Source organism: Otolemur garnettii, unplaced genomic scaffold (genome assembly GCF_000181295.1).
Source record: "Otolemur garnettii isolate 467f Iridium unplaced genomic scaffold, OtoGar3 scaffold00011, whole genome shotgun sequence".
In the NCBI taxonomy this organism is placed as follows: Eukaryota; Metazoa; Chordata; class Mammalia; order Primates; family Galagidae; genus Otolemur; species Otolemur garnettii.
In genome coordinates this window covers 20,245,030-20,265,398 of record NW_003852406.1, presented here as the reverse complement: position 1 = coordinate 20,265,398, position 20,369 = coordinate 20,245,030, and the positions used below count along the sequence as shown (strand labels likewise).

The 20,369-nt window shown below is 51.3% G+C and overlaps 1 protein-coding gene across 4 annotated transcripts in view; it reads right to left on the bottom strand.

Moving 5' to 3' along the window:
• Positions 1-10,516: 10,516 nt before the first annotated feature.
• The window catches only part of MAP2K5 (mitogen-activated protein kinase kinase 5), a 281,458-nt gene continuing 271,605 nt past the window's right edge, over positions 10,517-20,369 (bottom strand). For 2 of the 4 annotated variants that reach the window (XM_003784455.3, XM_023509981.1), the window contains one exon: positions 10,517-10,963. In XM_003784455.3, the coding sequence (XP_003784503.1) occupies positions 10,859-10,963 (105 nt within the window). In that variant the 3' untranslated portion in view covers positions 10,517-10,858. The remainder of the gene's footprint in view (positions 10,964-20,369) is intronic. The other 2 variants (XM_023509980.1, XM_012801985.2) reach the window with 1 other exon arrangement.

The following is a 20,369-nucleotide window of genomic DNA, read 5'->3' as shown; positions in this document are numbered from 1 at the left end:
TTTAAGGAACCACCAGACTGTTTTTTTTTCCAAAACATTTCACTATTTTACACTCCCATAAGCAAAGTATGAGAGTTCTGATTTTTCCACATCCTCAACAACACTTGTCTTTTTTATTATAGCCATCCTAGTGCATGTGAAATAGTATCTTATTGTGGCTTTGATTTGCATTTCTCTGATAAAATGATGTTGAGCATTTTTTCATGTGCTCATTAGCCATGTGTACATCTTACTTGGGGAAATGTCTATTCAGATCCTTTGGCTGCTTCTTCAACTGGGCTATTTGTAATTTTATTATTGAGTTGTAGGAGTTCTTTGTATATTCTAGATACAAGTCCCTCATCAGATACATGATTTGCCAATATCCTTTCCCATTCTGTGAGTTATCTTTTCCTTTCTTTCTTTCTTTCTTTTTTTTTTTAGAAACAGAGTCTCACTTTGTTGCCCTCAGTAGAGGGCCATGGCGTCATAGCTCACAGCAACCCCTAGGTCTTGGGCTTAGGTAATTCTCTTGCCTCAGCCTCCCAAGTAACTGGGACTACAGGTGCTCACCACAACCCAAGGCTATTTTTTGTTGCAGTTTGGCCGGGCAGGACCGGGTTTGAACCTGCTATCCTCGGTATATGGGGCCGGGGCCCTACTCCCTGAGCCATAGGTTACGCCCATCTTTTTTTTTTTTTGAGACTGAGTCTCAAGTTGTCACCTGGGTTGGAGTGCTGTGGTGTCACAGTTCATAGCAACCAACCTCCAACTCTTGGGCTTCAGTGATTCTCTTGCCTCAGCCTTCCTAGTAGCTAGGACTACCAGTGGCCACCACAATGCCCAGCTTTTTGTTGTTGTTGTTATTGCAGTTGTCATTGTTGTTTAACTGGCCCGGGCTGGGTTTGAACCCACCAGGCCCAGTATATGTGGCTGGCGCCCTACCCCCTGAGCTATGGGCCCCCTGAGTTATCCTTTTCACTTGCAGTCTTAATGACTTCCTTTGAAGCACAAAAGCTTTTAATTTTGGTGACATCCGATCGATCTATTTGTTGCTGCCTGTGCTTTGACATCATACCAAGAAGGCTTTGCTGTGAGGTTTATTCCTATATTTTCTTCTAAGAATTTTATAGTTTTAGGTCTTTAGTTTTGGTCTGTGACCCATTCATTTTGAGTTAACTTTTGAGAGGCAGGGATCTAAACTCATCCTTTGCATGTGGATATCCAGTTGTTCCCGAGTTATTTGTTGAAAGATTTTTCTCTCCCATCATATAGTCTTTGTACTCTGCTGCCTTTTTTCCGGAGAAATAACTATCCTTCCCCAGAGAGATGGTACCAGACTTGCTGGGATTTCAGTGAATAAAAGCATGTGATGCCCCCAAGGCCTCTCTGAAACCTCAGCAGTGCCTAGCACAAGTGCTGGAGATGCTATCAGCTCATCAGATACTTACTCAGCACCTCCTGGGGGCCAGGGGCTGGGGACACAGCAGGGATCAAGGCAAGCTAGTCCTGGCTCTCTGGAGCTCACATTCCAGCAGGGAGATGGGCAAGCAAGATTACAATGATTTCGGCTCGGCGCCTATAGCTCAACGGGCTAAGGCGCCAGCCACGTACACCTAAGGTGGCGGGTTCGAATCCCCAGCCCGGACCCGCCAAAACAACAATGACGGCTGCAACCAAAAAATAGCCGGGCGTTGTGGCGGGCGCCTGTGGTCCCAGCTACTTGGGAGGCGGAGGCAGGAGACTCGCTTGAGCCCAGGAGTTGGAGGTTGCTGTGAGCTGTAATGCCATGGCCCTCTACCCAGGGGGATAGCTTGAGGCTCTGTCTCAAAAAAAAAAAAAAAAAAAAAAAGATTACAATGATTTCAAGTGGTGACATTGCTGTGAAGAAGAAAGCAGAGTAGGGGGGTTGAGAGGGACAGGATTAAGGCTGGGGCTGGCAGTGGTGGTAGGTGAGTCACTTTCACGCTTCTATTTCCACTGGCACTAGCTGAGGGAACTTAAGTCCCCACTGTGTACCAGATGCTGGGCTCTTGGCATCTCTCATTTGGTTCTCCTAAGAATCATAAGATGCCAGCATGCCCATTTCACAGTTGAAGTTGAGGTTCAGAGGTGAAGTGATTTGCTCAAAGCTACACACATGGCCAGGAAGTCCTGGCCATAAGACCCATGCCGAGACCCATCTGAAATGAAAGTGTTTCCTCAGCAATGGCTCCTTCCCTGTGAGAGGCAGGCTGTGTTCTCTGAGGACTCTCACTCCAGTGAGGGAGACAGAACACCCCATAGTCACTCCACCCCTGCTGGCGTTGTAACAGGAGAGTGTGCCACATACATCAGAAGGCAGAGGGTGAAGGGAATTATCAGTGGGTGTGGAGGGGTCAGCATGACCAGTACCTGAGTAGGTATAGTGAGCTGCCATTTGTGTCTGCAGGAGGCTGGGTCGGCTTCTTTTCTAGGGAGGCCTTCTAGGGAGGCAGATGAAGAAGTCACAGGACTTAGGTGGTTGTATGTGGGTATGTTGTGTGTGGCCAGGGGTGTGTGTGGGAACAGGGGGAGAAACCAGTGCTTTAGAAGTGTTCTATGCATATCCATGTCACAGTCAGCAGCAGGGATGATTTAATAATGACAACAACATCCACAGATGTCATTACCCCATTTTACCAGTGGAGAAACTGAGCAACAGAGAGGTTAGACATCCTGCCCAGAGTGACACAGAAAGTCAACAGAAGAACCAAGACTTGAACCCAGATCTGTGTGACTCCAAGCCCACTGCCTTCCCCACAGGATTGCCAAAAAATGATCCTGGAGGCTGTAGGGTGGAAGAGAAGAACTCATTGGGGTGTCAGAAGACACTCATTGAATTCTGTCTTCCCTACTTGCCTTGCTGAGAGACTCTGACCAAGAGATTTAAAATATTAAAAAAAAATTTTTTTAAACTAGGTCATACACGGTGGTTCATACCTATAATCCAAGCACTCTGAGAGGCTGAGGCAGGTAGATCGCCTGAGCTCAGTAGTTTGAGACCAGCCTGAGCAAGAGTAAGATGTAGTCTCTACTAAAACCAGAAAAAACAAAACAAAACAAAACAAAAAACCCAGCCAGGTATTGTGCCTGTAGTCCCAGCTACTCAGGAGGCTGAGGCAAGAGGACTGTTTGAACCAAGGGGTTTGAGGTTGCTGTGAGCTGTGATTCCATAGCACTCTACCCAGGGCGACACAGTAAGACTCTGTCTCAAAAAAAAAAAAATTATTTTTACTACAAAAATACGGGTTCACTGTTACATTTGAAAAATGCAGAATAGCAGAGAGAAAATTAAAGAGCAGTCACAGTGGCTCAGCGCCTATAGCTCAACTGGCTAAGGCGCCAGCCACATACACCTAAGGTGGCGGGTTCGAATCCCCAGCCCGGACCCACCAAACAACAATGACGGCTGCAACCAAAAAATAGCCGGGCGTTGTGGCGGGCGCCTGTGGTCCCAGCTACTTGGGAGGCGGAGGCAGGAGACTCTCTTGAGCCCAGGAGTTGGAGGTTGCTGTGAGCTGTAATGCCACGACACTCTACCCTGGGGGACAGCTTGAGGCTCTGTCTCAAAAAAAAAAATAAAAGAGCAGTCACAGTCCCATCATTCTTATGTCTGTGTGTCTTTTTTTAAGTGGCTTGTTCCAGATGTCTGGGGTCTAGAGAAGCAGGTCACAGAAGTTCTCTGAAACCCCAGCTGCTCCACCTGTCCCTTCAATTATTTACCCCCTATTTCTTTTTTCAGGTTAATGTGAGGGTACAGACTAGGTTACAATGTTTGCATTTGTTCGGTAGAGTCCCTCTTGTAGTTGTGTCCTGCACCCAAGAGGTGTGCCAATACCCTTACGTTGTGCCTGTTAAGTGGGAACACACCAATCCCTCCCTCATCCGCCCTCCCCCAACTTGAGTTGAATTGAGTTTTTCTCTTATGTCGGCGTGTATTAGATTATCTACTGGCTTCATATTAGTATTGAGTACATTGGCATTGGATACTGGCTTTTCCATTCTTGTGATACTTTGCTAAGAAGAATGTGTTTCAACTCCATCCAGGTTAATGCAAAAGATGTAAAGTTTCTGAATAGTATTCCATCATATACACATACCATAGCTTGTTAATCCGTTCCTGGGTTGATGGGCATTTACGTTCTTTCCACATCTTGGTGATTGTAAATTGAGCTGTGATAAATAATCTAGTGCAAAGGTCCTTATGACAAAATGATTTTTTTCTTCTGGGTAGATACCTAGTAATGGGATTGCAGGATCAAATGGGAGGTCTAGTTTGAGTTCTTTTAGGATTCCCCATATTTCTTTGCAAAGAGGCTGTATTAGTTTGCTGTACCACCAACAGTGTAGAAGTGTTCCCTTCTCTCCACATCAGTGCCAGCATCTGCAGCTTTGGGACTTTGGGATGTTTTATGATGTGAGCTGTCGTCACTGGGGTAACCCCTATTTCTTGAGCATCTCCGGAATGCCAGCCCCCCGGCCCACTCCTGCCTTCCTGAGGTACTCAGTGAAATGAGGGAGACAGATGGTTGTGAGGAATCACAAGTATGGCACACTAAGGTCAGGCATTGATGGGGGAGCCCCTGGGGTGACAGGAGCCTGGGCTCCTATAGCCACAAGTGGGCCAGGCAAGGTGGGGTGTTGGAAAAGGCCTCCCCAGAGGAACTGCATTTTGGCCAAGCCTTGGAGCATGAACAGGAATTGGGCAGGAGATAGAGAATAGCGGGGAAAGGTGTCCCAGGCTGAGGGAGCAGCCTGTTCAGTGGCTCAGAGGCAGAGTGCTGAGCCATTAGGGAGCAGTGCCTCTCTCATGGTGAAGGGAACACCAGTGGGAGACAGAGGTGGGGAAGCCCCTGCTGCCCCCACCCCAGGGGAGCTGAGAGACCAAGGGAGACGTGTAGACGCAGTTTGCCAGGCCCAGGTCATATTGCAAGAGAAGTAGGATTCTTTTCTTTCTTAAAACCTTTTCCATACTACACCTTCATTGTTTTCCCCAGTGTATGCTCCATTTCTCTACGTCCCCCTCCCTGAGAGGGAAAAAGATAAAAAGGGCAAAGTCCTAGGAAGGACCAGCAGCACAGTTTGGGTAGATGCTTTTAACTAAGTCTGCGGGCAGGAGAGACTTTTTATCCCTTGCAAGTTAATGCGAACTGTTAGGGAGATAAATAAATGACAGAGCTGCCGATGGACTGTTGGGCTCAAAGGAGGGACATTTGTCTCACTTTAGTAGAAGGACCTGGAGGGCTCAGCCCCATCGACTCGTTCATTGTGCTGTTATCTGCCAGAGAGGTGGTGACACCACAGCAATTAAGACAAACTTTAGTCTATGAGTTCGTGCCTGCAATCTCGCGGGTTCAAAACAAGACAAATGATACCGCCAAGGGAGGAAACAAAGTCTTTTTCAGACTCTGTCCAAAGTCACATCGAATATTTGTGGTTGTTCAGCAGAAAATTTGTCATTATGAGGTCTGGGCGCTGCTGCCTCCACTGCCCCCGCCCAACAGTAGAATCCATTTCAATGGCTCCTGCCAGCCCAGGCTGTCCTTGGGACTCCACCTGGCCTCCCCTAAGGGGCTCGCCTATGCCAGCTCCACCCCACCCTGCCTGCCCCCTCTGGTGAACAGGGACACAATTTCTGCCAAGGAAGGTAGGGGTCGTGACAGAGCCAGCCAGTGCCATAGAGGGCTGGCCTCGCTCCATCCGCTGTGATAGCAGCCAGCACCTGCAGCCCCCTGCCCGGTTCCCCAGCAGAACCCTTTGCACCTCCCTTCTCCCTACAGGGACACACCTCCCACCTTGTACCCTCTGGCACAGCTCCTTAGAGCTAAGAGTGGCCTCAGCCTCCTCCCTACTCTGGATTGAACTGTTTGTTCAGTAGCATGAAGTGGATACACTCAATCACCTTCCTGTGGAAGCTGGGACCTGGTGTGGGGTCTTGGGAGGCTCCCTGACCCCAGGAAACAGACTGCTGCCTTGGCCGCTGTGAGCCCTCAGGGCAGCTCCCTTCTTGCCCTTCTGCCACCTTGCTGGTCACTGCCTCACTTCGAGCCCATGTTCATCTCCCCTGACCCTCCCTATACCTTTCTCACTGACATCTCTGTGACTGAGAACACAGGCTCCCATTCTAATAGGGACCAGACCTGGCTAAGCATGAAGCTCCAAGGGGAATTTGGGCAGCAGACGGTGGGGAGGGGAGGCATCTTTGAGGCAGCATCATGGCCCTTGCGGGCTCCCCATCCATGTGGAGGCAGCTTCTCCCCCTCTGACCAACCCCAAGTGACGGGGGCCTTGGGGAAGCTGCCAGCCTGCATGGCCAGCATCATTTTGATGTTTCACTTGCAGGTCATGCTCTGGCCTTCAGCCCTGAGTGTTCGGAGATCTAGAAGCCTGTGCCTCCCCCAAAGCCTAGTCACCTCTAGCAAAAGTTGCCAAGTCCTTGGCATTGGGGCAAGGCACCCTCAGCTTCCCTCTGCCAGGCTATACCACTTAGCCCACCTTGCACTGGCCTCACTACTCCCCAGATGGGCTGCACCTTGGCTCTGGGTCGCACAACTTTGAACCATAATGCCTGTGTCTAACCACACCAGGAGAAGAAGGTGCCCCCTTTCCTCCCTCTGCTCCCACTGCCTTCTTGGAGTATCTCCAAGCCCTGGGATTCTGTATCCCGTGTTTCCCAAATGGGAAAACCAGACAGAAGCAGGGAAAGGGTGCAGATGTAGCCTCCTTGCCTCCAAGATAGAGCCCTAGACATAGGAGGTGCCGACCTCTCACTGGGACCTGGGGCCCCTGGGAGGGTTCTCCTGCCCCAGAACCACCCCTCTCCAGGCTTCCCGGAAGGTCTCAGAGGCTGCCCCCTATGTGGGCCTTTCTCCAGAAGGCTTAGAGAAAGGCCAGTGGGCATCATTTAGAGTCGGAGACCCGGATAGGACAGTGACAAGCCCTGGTGAGCAGGGGCTGCCCCAAGGGCTTCAGTCTGAAGGCCCCATCCCTCCATCCCACTGTTCCATCCTCTTGCCTTCCCTGACTTTGGAGCATCCTCCATGTGAGCACTGGGTCAGATCCTGGGGTAGAGATGAGTAAGACATCCTTCCCTTTGAGGGGCCCACAGTCTGTCCCTAGAAGGGAAGAAAGAAGCTGCCAAGAGCAGGTGTCATCTGAGAGGGGCCTGAAAAGAACAGGAATTCGCAGCATGGAGAGGCTGAGGGGTGGGTGGGGTGCTTTCCAGAAGGGAGAGCTCATTCCGGCCCAGTGTGTTCTGGGTCTCACCCCTTCCCCGACCTCTGAGGGCAAAGGCAGCTTGGCTTCAGGCTGCCAAGGGTGACTGGAGGGATGACAGATCTTAAACTGGCCCAAGAGGGCCCTGCCTCCAGCCAGAGGGGTCTTTGCAGGAGAACCTGTGGGGTCACCCAGCTCCCCATCTTCCTGACTTCAAACCAGAGAGGAACTTACAGATTGGGGGTTGTTCCAAAGCAGAAGTCTCAACCTGGAGTCACGGTGAGGGGACTGTAGGGGCTCCCTGACCCCTGGAGGTGTGAGCAGAACTGGTGTGTGTGCACACAGTTCTTGGGATGCTCACAGGGCCCGTGGTCCCACATGGTGAGAACTCTGCTCTAGAACTGTGGGGCTGGGAGGAGCTCCAGGACTCAGCATGCTCAGATGAGGAAACTGAGGCTCAGATAGGAGACATGCTAAGGTCACCCTGGAAGTTAGTCTTCAGGTGCAGGGCTTCACTGCTCTGTCTAGAGCCGTGGTTCCCAGTGCCATGGGAGAGCACTGTGCACCCGTAGCCCTAGGGAGCTGGTCAGAGGACAGGTCCCTGGACCTACTCCCAGAAGTACTGATAAGCTGTCTTTGGCAGTTTGGAAGTTGAGTCTGGAACCTCTGTGCTGGAGGGTAGGGTGTATGTGCATACACACACGCGTGTGCAATGTGTGTGTGCTCTGTGTGAGGCGCTTGTGGAGCTGACTCTGACTTCTGGGGCCATGGTTAAGAGTGGGGCTCTGAGTCCGAAATGGGGCTTTGCTACTAACTTGCTGGGTACCCTTGAAGTCCCTTGACCTCTCCGTGCTTCAGTTTCTCCATCTGTACAATGGGCAGAATAACACAACTATCATCTGCCTCATGGGATTGTGCCAGGAAGGACGAGTTGACAAGCCCTGAGCACAGTGCCGAGCCCGGGAAACCTGCTCATTTTCCCGATCTCCCCTGATATGGGATTTGGGATGACAGGCTTGCTAGGTGCAATTTCTCAAAGCATGAACAGGCTTTAAGCCTTAGGGGTGGCCGGTTCACATTCTGGGGTGGTCAGGCTGTCAGGGGAGCCCTCAAGCTTTCCCCACTCTCTGGGCATCTCTCCCTGGGAAAGTCCACCACAGTGCGGCTGGCAGCTCTTCCCCTGCCCTGAGCACTGGGACTCACATCCAGGCCCATCCAGTTCTGAGACCTTTCTGGCCCCAGGAAAATGGGGGTTTCTCAGTAGGGGGACACTCTGCCGGAGGCTCAGAGGCTGCTCAAGGCCTATTGTGCCTTGCGAGGTGTTATTAAATATGTGAAGACCCAGTTCCACTGTGGGAAACCAAAGGTCACCTCACACAGGGAGGCCCTGCCTTGGGGCACTGGACTAAGCATGGGCTGAGAATCACAGCATTTGGGCAATAAACATTAATTGTGCACCTACTAGGTAAGGCTTTGTTTTCTGGTATGGAAACAGACCACTGCCCTTGGGCTTTTTATTTTTTTGGCCAGGGCTGAGTTTGAACCTGTCATCTCTGGCATATCACCCTACTCCTTTGAACCACAAGCGCCGCCCTGCCCTTGGGCTTTTATTCTAATGGAGGGGGGAAGGTGGGAGATAGGAGATAAATAAAGTGATGGTTTGTCACACAGCTCAGCTGTAATAGAGGAAAATGGTGCCAGCAAGGGGCACATGAGTCCCTGAGGGAGTTGTGGGAGGGATATGATTTTAAATAGAGTGGTTAGGGAGGCACTAAGTCTGCAGGCTGGAGAAGCGAGCCCGGTGGACACATGTGGAAGGAAGCTCCAGGCACCAAGTGCCAAGGCTGCATTCGTCGGCACTGACAGCTGCTAGTGACACAGGTAAACCAAATGAACGCAGCTGAGTCTTAACTCATTCAGCAGGCCATCGGGGGTCCTTGGAGGGGATGGCTCATTCCTCCACGTGGTGATTCAGGAATACAAGTTCCTTCCCCGTGGCTCCGCTTTCCTCACTTCCCATGGCAGTCATTTTTTTCTCATTTAGGACGATGGAGAAAGGGATAGCAGAGAAAGGACATCTACCTCCTGGCCTCCTGCTCTTATTCTATTGAGAAGAGCTAGTCATAGGGTCCTGGTTCAATGCAAGCGGGGCTGGGAGACATTGGCTCTGGCTGGGCAGTGGCTCCCCAGTACCACCCTCACACTGTGGAGGAACCTCCAGAGGCTAGATGATTCTGCATGTCCCTTAGCTGAGGGTGTGCCCAGATGTTCATGGAGGCTGGCTGGCTGGCTGGCTGGAGTAATGGGAGAAGTGGGGCAATAGGAATTGTGGGCAGAGACAATGAGGGCAGATCACGCAGGATCATGTAGGCCATTGTTGGGTTTTGGCCATCCCAAATGATGTGAGAGGCCCCAGAGGTCCTAAGCAGGGAAGGGACAGGCTCTGCCTTCTGTTTCCACAGGCTTCCTTGGCTACTGTGTGAATAGACCACAGGGGTTAGTAGTAGAGCAGGGCCTGCGAGGCTGCAGCAGTGGTCCAGGCCGAGGCCACAGTGGCACACACACAGGTGGACGACCAATATACTTTGAAGGCAAAGACAACAGAACTTCTGGTGAGCTGGATTTGGGGAATAAAATAAAGAGGACTCAAGGCTGAGTCCTGACACTAAAGCTTGGACAGGGTGCCATTTGGTGAGACAGGAAAGCAATGACAGGGGGTCTGAGGGGTGTGTGACACGTGAGGGGCAGGGGGAAGGGGAGGGGAGGAGTCTACTTTTGGATGTGTTGAGGGGCCACTTAAACTCTTCATGGAGAGCCTCAGACCCTCACCTGTAAATGCGGGTAGCTGCACTTACCTGGAGGGTGGCTTCAAGGATTACCTGAGGGGATGGCTGTGAAAGCCAGAGGTGAGAGGTCCGTGGCTGTGGGGCCAGGGCAGTGAGGGTGGCCTGAGTGGAGAGGAGCTGGTGGCAGGGTGAAGGGTAAGGAAGGACAAAGGCTTCTTACAATCACCTGGGGCCTTTCTCTACATTCTGGTCTCCTGGATCCCCTCAGGCAAACAGGTCAGATGGGTGTGCTCTGGGCAGGCAGGTGCTCATCCCTGAGAGGTGCTGGGAGCTGAGACCTGGGGCTGTGCTTTGCCACCGGACTTGGTCTGGGCACTTCCATGTCTCTACTCCTTACCTGACAAATGAGCTGTGGGCTCAACACAGCACTCTGGGAGCTCCAGGTGCCCCAAAGGTGCCTGCCCTCAATGCTGGCAGGTGACAGACTCACTGAACGGTACAAAGCTCATGGGAGAGGCAGTCACAGAGCAGTAACGCTTTTATTCCCATCAGTGACGCTGATGGGGCCTGACCTTTACAAAGGAAAATGGTAAGAAAACAGAAGGAGGGCGGGGGCCACAGGAGCCTCTATTCTTGCTGCCCCACCCTTTTGCCAACCCTGCCAGAGTCTGTGCCTCCAGACCAGAGGGGCCGTCACTCTTTCCGCCAGGCCATCTGCCTGTAGAGTCGAAGGAAGGCGACAGCATGGAAGCTGGGCCCAGCATGCTCTTCTGAGCAGGCAGCAAATGGAGAGGGGGCAACAGGTGGGTTGTTCCCTGTGGTGACTGGTCCTGGGCTTTCGGTGACTTGCTGAGGCCTCATGGGGGCCCCTGTTGGCTCCGCCTCTCCTCCAGCGCTCTGCACACCCACATGGACACCACGGTGGCATTTCCATCATTGAACTGCACGATGAACGGGTGGCCCTGTGGGGAAAAGGAGCAGGTTGTGACAGGTATTCACTTACCTTCAATATACTTTCCCAGGCCTATTCTCAGCCTGGATCTGATTCTTTTCCCCAGTAACCCTGCCAGGTAAGGAGGGCAGCTGTCGGCCCCATTTCACGGAGAGATGACTGAGGCCCAAGGAGGGGCAGTGCCACATCTGTCATTAGCCGGGCAGTCAGCAACAACCGTCTGGAGCACTGGCTGACCGGCCTAAATTGCCTGGCGCTCTGCCACCTTTTCCCCCGACCCCAGGGAGCCCGGAAGGTCCTTGAGGGCAAGGGCCTATCTTTTCCACATACTCTGTCTGGCCCTTCCTAAGACAACATCATGTACAGAGCCAGTCGGCCAAGGCCTGGCACCTGCGTTGCCAGCTTTCCGGTCCAGTTGCTGCCCAGAGACCAAGGAATCATCTCGTCAGAGGCCATGTCAATCCCTTTTAGTTTTCCCTTTGTCTACAGCTCTCCTATAATCACCGTCTGCAACTGGAGGGAAGGCAGAACGTGCCATGGGAGGAAGAAGGGGACAGAGGAACACGATGGCACCTGCAGATCACGCTGGTTCCTGATGAGAAGCTCGCGTGGGGGGCTGGCCTCTGGAGGGCCCACCTCTGCTTCTAACCTACTTAGCCCACAGGCGGGTCAGGTTATATTTAGCCAGTCCCCTCCTCTGCTGTCCTGAAACACCAAGATTTGTACCCACAATCAAGGCCTCTTGGGAGTTCCCAGGGAAGGCTGGAAAAAAGCAGGGACAGCCATAGGGTTGCCTGGCCACACGTCAAAGGTGAAAGGAAATCTGAACACATTCTCTTTTCTCCTTGTCCCAAGAGCTCAGCTTGGCTAGGAACTTACTCCTGGTGGCCTCCTCACCTACCCCAAACTTTATAGCCTCCTTGCTGGACTCCAGGAGCCACAGTGGGGAGCAGAATGAGGAGGATGAAGGCTGCCTGCTGCCTCCCCGAGCTCCTCTCCTCCCTCCCCTTTCAGGGGCAGCTCTCCTGCCCCCTCCAGCTTCCTGAGCACCCCCTGTCCCCCACTCCCCGTGCATCCCTCCTCCACCTCTAACCGCTGGGCTTTCAGGGCTGCTTTTCCAGCACAGCCCCTGGGAACCTGCAGGAGGTGCCGCACTGCCTCACCATAAGCACACCACAGTCAGGAGGGATGTGGGCACTGGATGAGCCCCCATGACTGCAGGAGCTGCCATGGCTCAGACCAGGGTAGAGAAAGGGGGCTAAATGGTCCATCCAGACCACACACAGGTCAGATTTGAGACATCTCTGGGGACAGGAAGAAAGACCGCCTAGGCCTCCTCACTCTGTGTGAAGGCCATGTCCCCCACCTAGCCTTCTGCCTCAGGTATGGAAAACCATCCCGGAATCCCTGCAGAAGTCCAGCTCGAGGCTCTGCATGCAGAATGCTGTCAGAGGGGCAAGAGGTGCCGAGACCTCAAAGCCAGGGTAAGGACTCATCAAAGCTATGATGGAGCTGTGATTTACTCTGTGGGGGCTGCTGACACACCTGCAGGATCCCCAAGGGAACAGAGCTTTGGGGAAGGGGAGCTGAGGCCAGGCTGGGTGGGGACTCCCAGGGCAGCACAGGCCCAGGTGGGGACTCCTGGGAGGGATTCCATCTTGGCTTTCAAATGTTCTCCCCACATGCACTCCCACCCTGTGTTCAGACAGTGGGGGTGAAGGGTCCTTGTCAAGTACAAGGGTGCACACTTCCTTTCAGGAGGCTCAAGAGAGGGACTTTGCACCCTTCTGAAGAACAAAGGGAGAAGCTGAGCTCAGGAGTGAAGGGCCCCTCCCTCCAAGCCCAGGGTAACACAGTGTCACTTTCCCAGAATGCCGGGTGACTTTGGGGCCCATATGCTCCATCTCTGTTATCATCTGTTCCACAGCAAGCAGAGCGGAACTGCAGGGGAGGGTGGAGGCATTCCTCCACGCTACAGGAGGGGCGGATGGCTGCTCTGCAGGAAGTACTTTGCCCAAGTGCCCTGGCGGGGGGAGAGGGCTGTGAAGCTGCTGGCATCCTTGGTTCTGGTGGACATGCTGGTCCTCTCCTGCCCTTGTTGTCTGGGAGGTGACCTCCATATCCTTTGTATCACTGATGAGGCACGATGCATTCCTGATGCTTTATACCACCCCAACCAGGACAACTGGTTTAGGGTGGGTGCCTGAGAGGGAGAAGTGAGGGGGAGAATCACAGAGGGACACAGAGAGGTGCGAGCGCCAGCGTCTCTTGGCATCCTGGGCCATGACCTGTGAACCTGGGAGCCGGACACATGGCAAAAGCTGGTCTGAGGGCAGCCACAGCAGTTCTGTGCAGAGGGAGGCAGAGCAGGGCAGGAGGGGTACTGACAGCACTGCGACCATCATATGTGGGGCCTGGCAGCAATTCTGTCTGCAGGGTTCATAAGGCATCCCCAGTTTAGGGTTTTCTGTTATTTGCAACCAAAGGAGCACACTCAGAGAAGTGGGCACTATCGTCTCCACTTCACACATGAAGAAACAGGTCACAGGGTCACTGCTGACCTGCCTGGGCTTCCATAGCTGGGAGTGGACCGTAAGTCTCTGTAACCCAAATCTACTGCCCTGGGCACTTCTGGGCTGAGCAGAGATGGGAGAATCAATACCCAGGTTGCAGTTCCCCTTACCTGTCTTTACCAGGTGATTCAGGGCTACCTGGCTAGAGGTGGGACTGGGACTGCAGACTTCATGCCTGGACCATCCCAAGTCTTGACCTCTGCCAGTGCTGTCCCTTGGGCATGATGGGGGAGTCACCTGACTCCACCTCCCATCAGTACTGTGTGGAAAGCAGGGAAAGTATAACACACTTCCTGTTTTATAGATAAGGACTCTGAGGCCCAGGGAGGGAAATGCTGGTTAAGACCTGGGACTGGGCCAGGCCTAATGGCTCATGTCTATAATCTCAGCACTCTGGGAGGGAAAGGTGGGAGGATCATTTGAGACCAGCAGTTTGAGACCAGACTGGGTAACACAGTGAGACCCCTTCTCTACCAAAAATTTTAAAATTAGCTGGGCATGGTAGTGCACACCTGGAGTTCCAGGTACTGGAGAGGCTGAGGCAGGAGGATGGTTTTGAGCTCATGAGTTCAAGGCTGCCATGGGCTATGAATGTACCACTGCACTCCTGAGTGCAGTGGGTGACAGAATGAGACCTTGTCTCAAAATAAATACATATTGGCTTGGAGCCCGTAGCACAGTGATTATGGCACCAGCAACATAAATTAGTCAACCAAGACTGGCAGGTTTGAATCCGGCCAGGGCCAGCTAAACAATAATGACAACTGCAACAAAAAATAGCCAGGTGTTGTGGTGGGTGCCTGTAGTCCCTGCTGCCTGGGAGGCTGAAGCAAGAGAATCACTTAAGCCCAAGAGTTGGAGGTTGCTGGGAGTTGTGATGCCATGACACGCTACTGAGGGTGACATAATGAGACTCTGTCTCAAAAAAAAAAAAAAAAGGGCTTGGCACCTGTGGCTCAAGCAGCTAAGGCGCCAGCCACATACACCTGAACTGGCGGGTTTGAATCCAGCCCGGGCCACCAAACAACAATGACAGCTGTAACCAAAAAATAGCTGGGCATTGTGGCGGGTGCCTGTAGTCTCAGCTACTTGGGAGGTGGAGGCAGGAGAATCACTTGAGCTCAGGAGTTGGGGGTTGCTATGAGCTATGATGCCACAGCACTCTACCCAGGGCGATAGCTTAAGCCTGTGTTTGTGTGGGGTGTAGAATATATGTGTGTGTGTGTGTGTGTGTGTGTGTGTGTGTGTGTGTGTATATATATATATATATATAAAATAAAAAGGGCTGGGACTGATCTTAGATCTCTGGAACATTCTCAGGGCTGGCTTGGCTTCCTTGGGACCTGGGGGTGGGGGGCAGGGTTCTCTCTTTCCTTCTAGACTATATCGGACATCCTCAAGCCCTATGACATGCACAATGTAGGTATTCCTCCATAAGTTTACTTCGCAAATAGCAACCAGACAGGAAATTCTGGGGGAAGTATGCAAATCGCTTGGCCTCTCTGAGGTGCCCAAGTTTTGCACAACCAGATACTCCAGGAGTCCTGGCAAGGCAGGACTCCTAGAGGTGGATGGAGATTCCACACCAAATACACTGGACTGAACTGTATTCTAGGCATTTGCCAAAGGCTTTGGCATGCCCACTGGCTGGTCCCCACATGCAGCTGACACCAGGCACAGCTGTACAACTCTGGTTTCTCATGAGGGAACTGATGGTGTCGACACTGTCAGTGTGTGGAACTCTTCAAAGGGCATCCAAGCCAGTGGTTGGGCTGGAACCAGTACCAGTCTCCTGACTTGGAAGTCCTTCCTGCAGTAGGTGCAGCAAGGAGCACCTCTCCTTGGTGCAGTAGGAGCAACTCTCATTTCCTACGATCTCTCAGGCCCAACTGAAACCATTAAGCTGGGGAAGACTGAATTATTATGGTCCACAAGCTTCGCCACAGAAGATGGAGATGGAGACATAATGAAGGGAAAAGGTTGGGACTGCAAGAGGTAGGATGGCTCCACAAGTGGGACACGGCAGAGTGATGGGATAAGTACAGCAGAGACGGCTGGCATTTTCTGGTATAGACACCCCAACCAAAAGGGAGATGTGGGGCGCTGGTGAAAACTGCTCAAGTCTTGAGGAGGAACTGTAGTTATGGTGCCAGAGTGTGACTCTTCATCTCTGTATCAATGTCCCTAACTCTTGCCCACTGGTTCTGCTGAGATGAGGGGCTTTCTGGATGGACCGACAGCAGGATGCTCCTGAGTCTTGCTCTGTGTGGTGGTGAGGAGGAAGGCTCAGTGTGCCAAGCACAGGCAGGAATGAGGCTCTAAGCCTGTCACAGTGGGCGAGTGCTCTCTGAGGCCCTGGGGTCCTAGATTCCCAGACAGTGCTTGTTCAGTGATACTTCATTAGATGTCCTTAGTTGGGTTTTGAGTTTCTTTCCAGATAGGAATTTACCTACCCAGGGTCTCCACACTTGCCTCTCTTCATGTAACTTCCTAAAGAATATCATGCGTTTCTTTTTTTTTTTTTTGAGACAATCTCACTATGTTACCCTCAATAGAGTGGCATCACAGTTTACAGCAACCTCAAACTCTTGGGCTTAAGTGATTCTCTTGCTTCAGCCTCCCAAATAGTGGGACTATAGGTACCCGCCACAATGCCTGGCTATTTTTTGGTTGTAGTTGTCATTGCTGTTTGGCAGGCCTGGGCTGGGTTTGAACCTGCCAGCTCCAGTGTATGTGGCTCAGTGCCCTAGCCACTGAGCTACAGGTGCCAAGTGGAATATGATGCATTTCAATAATTTAAAAACTTATGGGTGTGGCTGCAGACCTTGGTGCAATGCCTGGCCCACAAAGGTCTTCAGTTAACGTCTATGAAAAAGTGGTTTGTATATTCAGCATGTGGCCTTCCCCTTCCCTCCCTCCAAGAACCCCCATTTTATAGACTCCAGGAAACTTGATGATGTGGGGCAAGATCACAGAGCTAGGAAGTGGCAGAGTTAGGGCTTAAACCCAGGATGCTCTCCCATCATGAAATCCAAACTGCCTGCCTAACTAGTGTGATCTCCAACATAAGGCACAGTGAGTTTCTTATTTCTAGTTAAAAAAAGACTACCTCATATACAAGAGATGTTCAACTAAATTTTAATACACAAACTGAAGTTGAGGTGGAAAGGGCATGCTGGTGACCTCCGTGTTCTGATTCCTATTCCACTTCTAATCATTTAATACTCAGCAACTCTTTTAAGTATTAATATTATCCCCATTTTACAGATGAGAAAACCATAGCCGGGAAGATTACAGAACCTGTCTAAGGCCACCGAGCTTGAACATGGCATTTGTGTCTCCAGGGCCCTGGCCCTCAGCCATCATACTATCTTACTGGTGCCACAGCTGGAGGATGAATGGAAGCCTTGTGTTGGAGCAGGGGCTGGGTGGTCCAGCTGATAACTCCAGCTTCCCTGGATCTCCATGCTTTATTTGTGGGTCTGGACTCCAGAGAAACCAGGAGTGCTGAAGCTCCAGCTCAGAAGACCCCACCTCTAAAAATAGCTGGGTGTTGTGGTGGGCTCCTATAATCTCAGCTACTCCAGAGGCTGAAGCAGAAGGATCGCTTGAACCCAAGAGTTTGAGGTTGCTGTGAGCTATGATACCATAGCACTCTACCCAGGGTGACAAAGTGGGACTGTCTCAAAAAAAAAAAAAAAAAAAAAAGAAAAAAGAAACAGGACGCCTGGCAGCAAATCATATACACCCTGGGCCTAAGAGCGACCTCTGTGGAACCTCCTCCCAATGATGTCATCTCTCTCTTCATGGAACTGTGCGATACTTTGCGGACCTCCCCATGACACATCCTTGTTCTGCAGTGTGCTGTCCTCCTCTGAGCCCATCTTATCCTAGCCTTAGACTGGAAGCCACTTGAGGGTATGGAAGTTGGTTGTGCAGACTGGTAAGTTGTGGTGCTTCCTCAGAAGCCTGGTACTTGAGTGGAAAAGCACCACGGGTTGGGGTGGACAGGTCTAGAGAGAAGGCTGCACAAGCCAAGAATGCCCTAGACCTCTGGGGGGCTTCTCTGGGCCACAGAACTGTCTTCTCTCAGGGTAAGCCCCTGGCACCTCCTCTCCCACCAAAGATGTGGCATGGGAGAGGATGTCAAGAACTCACAAACCTGTGTAAGCTGGTCAACATGGCTCAGACATGTCCCAGTCAAGTGCCAAACTAGCACAGAATCTAGCCAGCTGTTCAAAAAAGCCAGCAGGGATAGCCCGTGATCAGTTTGGTGCTTGTAACAGGTGATTTGAGAGGTTGGAGGGACCCCCCCAAATGCCAACCCACTGCCCATCACTTCACCTTTCCTTGCTGGACCTGTGAGTCTTGCTTGAAAGTTCTGTGTCTCCCTTTGAGATTTCAGTTCTCTTGGCAGGGTAACCCTTCAGCCCCTTCTCAGCAATTATGAGGAGTATAAGGATAGGATGGGGCCTCAGAGAGCAGTGGCGCCATAGGATGTGAGGTGTGTTGGGGTGGGCTCTTCAGATATTTTTAGCTATGTATCTAAAAATGTATTTTAAAAAGATGATATATGGGCCAGGTGTGGTAGCTCACACCTGTTAATCCTAACACTCTGGAAGGCTGAGTCAGATAGATCATCTGAGCTCAGGAGTTTAAGACCAGCCTGAGCAAGAGTGAGACCCCATCTCTACTAAAAATAAAAAAATTAGCTGGGTATTGTGGTGGGCACCTGTAGTCTCACCTCCTCGGGAGGCTGAGGCAAGAGGATTGCTTGAGCCCAAGAATTTGGGGTTGCTGTGAACTACAACACCATGACACTCTACCCAGGGCGACAGAGTGAGAGACTGTCTCAAAAAAAAAAAAAAAGATGACACATGACACTCAGCTATGGCCAACTCAGTGTTACTAGGCGTATCGGTGATCTGCTGCTCTGTGTTCTGTTATTGTTTGCAGCTTTTTGAGTCTACTTGTTAGATCTGTGCATATTATGAAACTTCTCATAACTAGGAGGGCTGTTGTGGTGCACTGGTCACTTGAACAAACTCAAGGCTATGATGTCCACTCTGGATGTATGTGTGTATGTGGTGTGAGTGAGTGCACCACCAAAGCCCCGTCTTGCACAGCTGAGCAAGGTGTGATGTGGGGCTCAGTGTCTGATGGTGTCAGTTTCTGTACGCTTTGAGAACTTCTTTGTACTAAAGAGTATAAACTGTGACTAAACTTTAAAATAAAACTTCTCTGCTATTCCTTTAAGCATCTACATTGGTTTGAGGATGTCTAAATAAAGAGGGCAACTGGGAGAGTCAGGGTTTCCTTGACAACTGGGCTACTGAGATGATATTCAGAAACAAGCTGAATGTTGATAAAAGATTGCAGCTGTCCTCTGTGAGCCTCCTTGTGTCTTTTAAGTCTCATGGATGACTTTATAATGAAGTGCCTACAATGAACACTAACACATCATGTTACAAAATACTTCTTTTCTACGTTAATATTGAAGACCTGGCCAGTGCAGTGGCTTAAGCCTGTAATCCCAGTGCTTTAGGAGGCTGAGGTGGGAGGATCACTTGAGACCAGCCTGGGCAATATAGCAAGATCTTGTCTTTAAAACAAACAAACAAACAAATAAATAAACTAAAACTCTATGTTAATGTTACATAAAAAAAAGCACCCCACAATTAAAGTTTTAAAGCTATCAATTCCTATTTGTGAGCTGCAAATAGAGAAGCTGACTATGAAGGATGCACAGATGTCCATTAATGCCAGTGTCAGGGCAGTGGGCAGCACTGATACTATTAGTTATGTGAGATGATAAATCATGACCAACCCAGGAGCGGACTCTTCCTTCCAGGCTGGGTGTGGCCAGGCTAATCAACAGGAGTGGTTGGGGAAGGAAGGGCTGGGTTGTGGCTGGAGGGGGGCCCTGATGACTGACGACACAAAGAGAAGCTGAGGTAACTCAGCAGCCATCTCACACCTGTCTCTGTGTGGGCTAATTCGGGGGGGGGGGGGCTGGGCTAAAAGTTAGCAAGCCTGGCTATCCGGCTAGCCAGGAAGGATAGAGGCCCCAACTGCCTCACGTGTAAAAGAGATACTAAAGGGAGAGCCTCCATTCCTCCAGCTTCATCATGGTACATGGAAGTGTTTGGTTGTTAAACTGTGACAGCCCTCTGCCCATGGAAAGGTGGGACTGAGCAGGTGGGGGCAGGGGGTCCTGCCCACAGGGAGGGTGTGTGCTGCCCGCCATCTCACGGCCAGCTTCCAAGCAGGCTCTGGGCCTGAGGGGGAGGCCTGCTGTTGTTCACTTATGACTGGGGCTCAGTGGGCAAGTTCTTAGCAAGGCCACTGGGGTCACACGTGTGAGCACATTCTCCAGTCCAGATTGTCACAGTAGTAGAGCTGGTATTTTCTCTGTCATTTCTGGGTCTTATTTCTCAGCTGGTTTTAAACACACAGAAACTGCCTGCTGACCTCCTCACCTTCACTGAGTACCACCTCATTTCTCTTCCTTCCAGAGCGTGTTGTAAGGACCCAGTGAGACTGCTCAACCCACAGATAGTGGGTTTTTATTCCTCCACGTAGGATGTAGGTTCTGTGCTTGGGAGCACAGCCGTGAGATGAGAGCGTGAGCCTTACACTGTACAGTGAGTGTGGAGTCAGCCAGCTTACCTGGGCAAGAGCCATGGGCGCATAGCTTCCTACACAAGGCATTTGTCCTGAGAATGTGCTCTCTTAGCCTCTGATTTCTAAAGCTTTTCCATAGCTGTGGCTGAGGGCTTCCCTTTATTTCCTTTTAAGACCTCAGAAGTGTTGTGCAGTTGAGACATGTCATTTCAATCAACC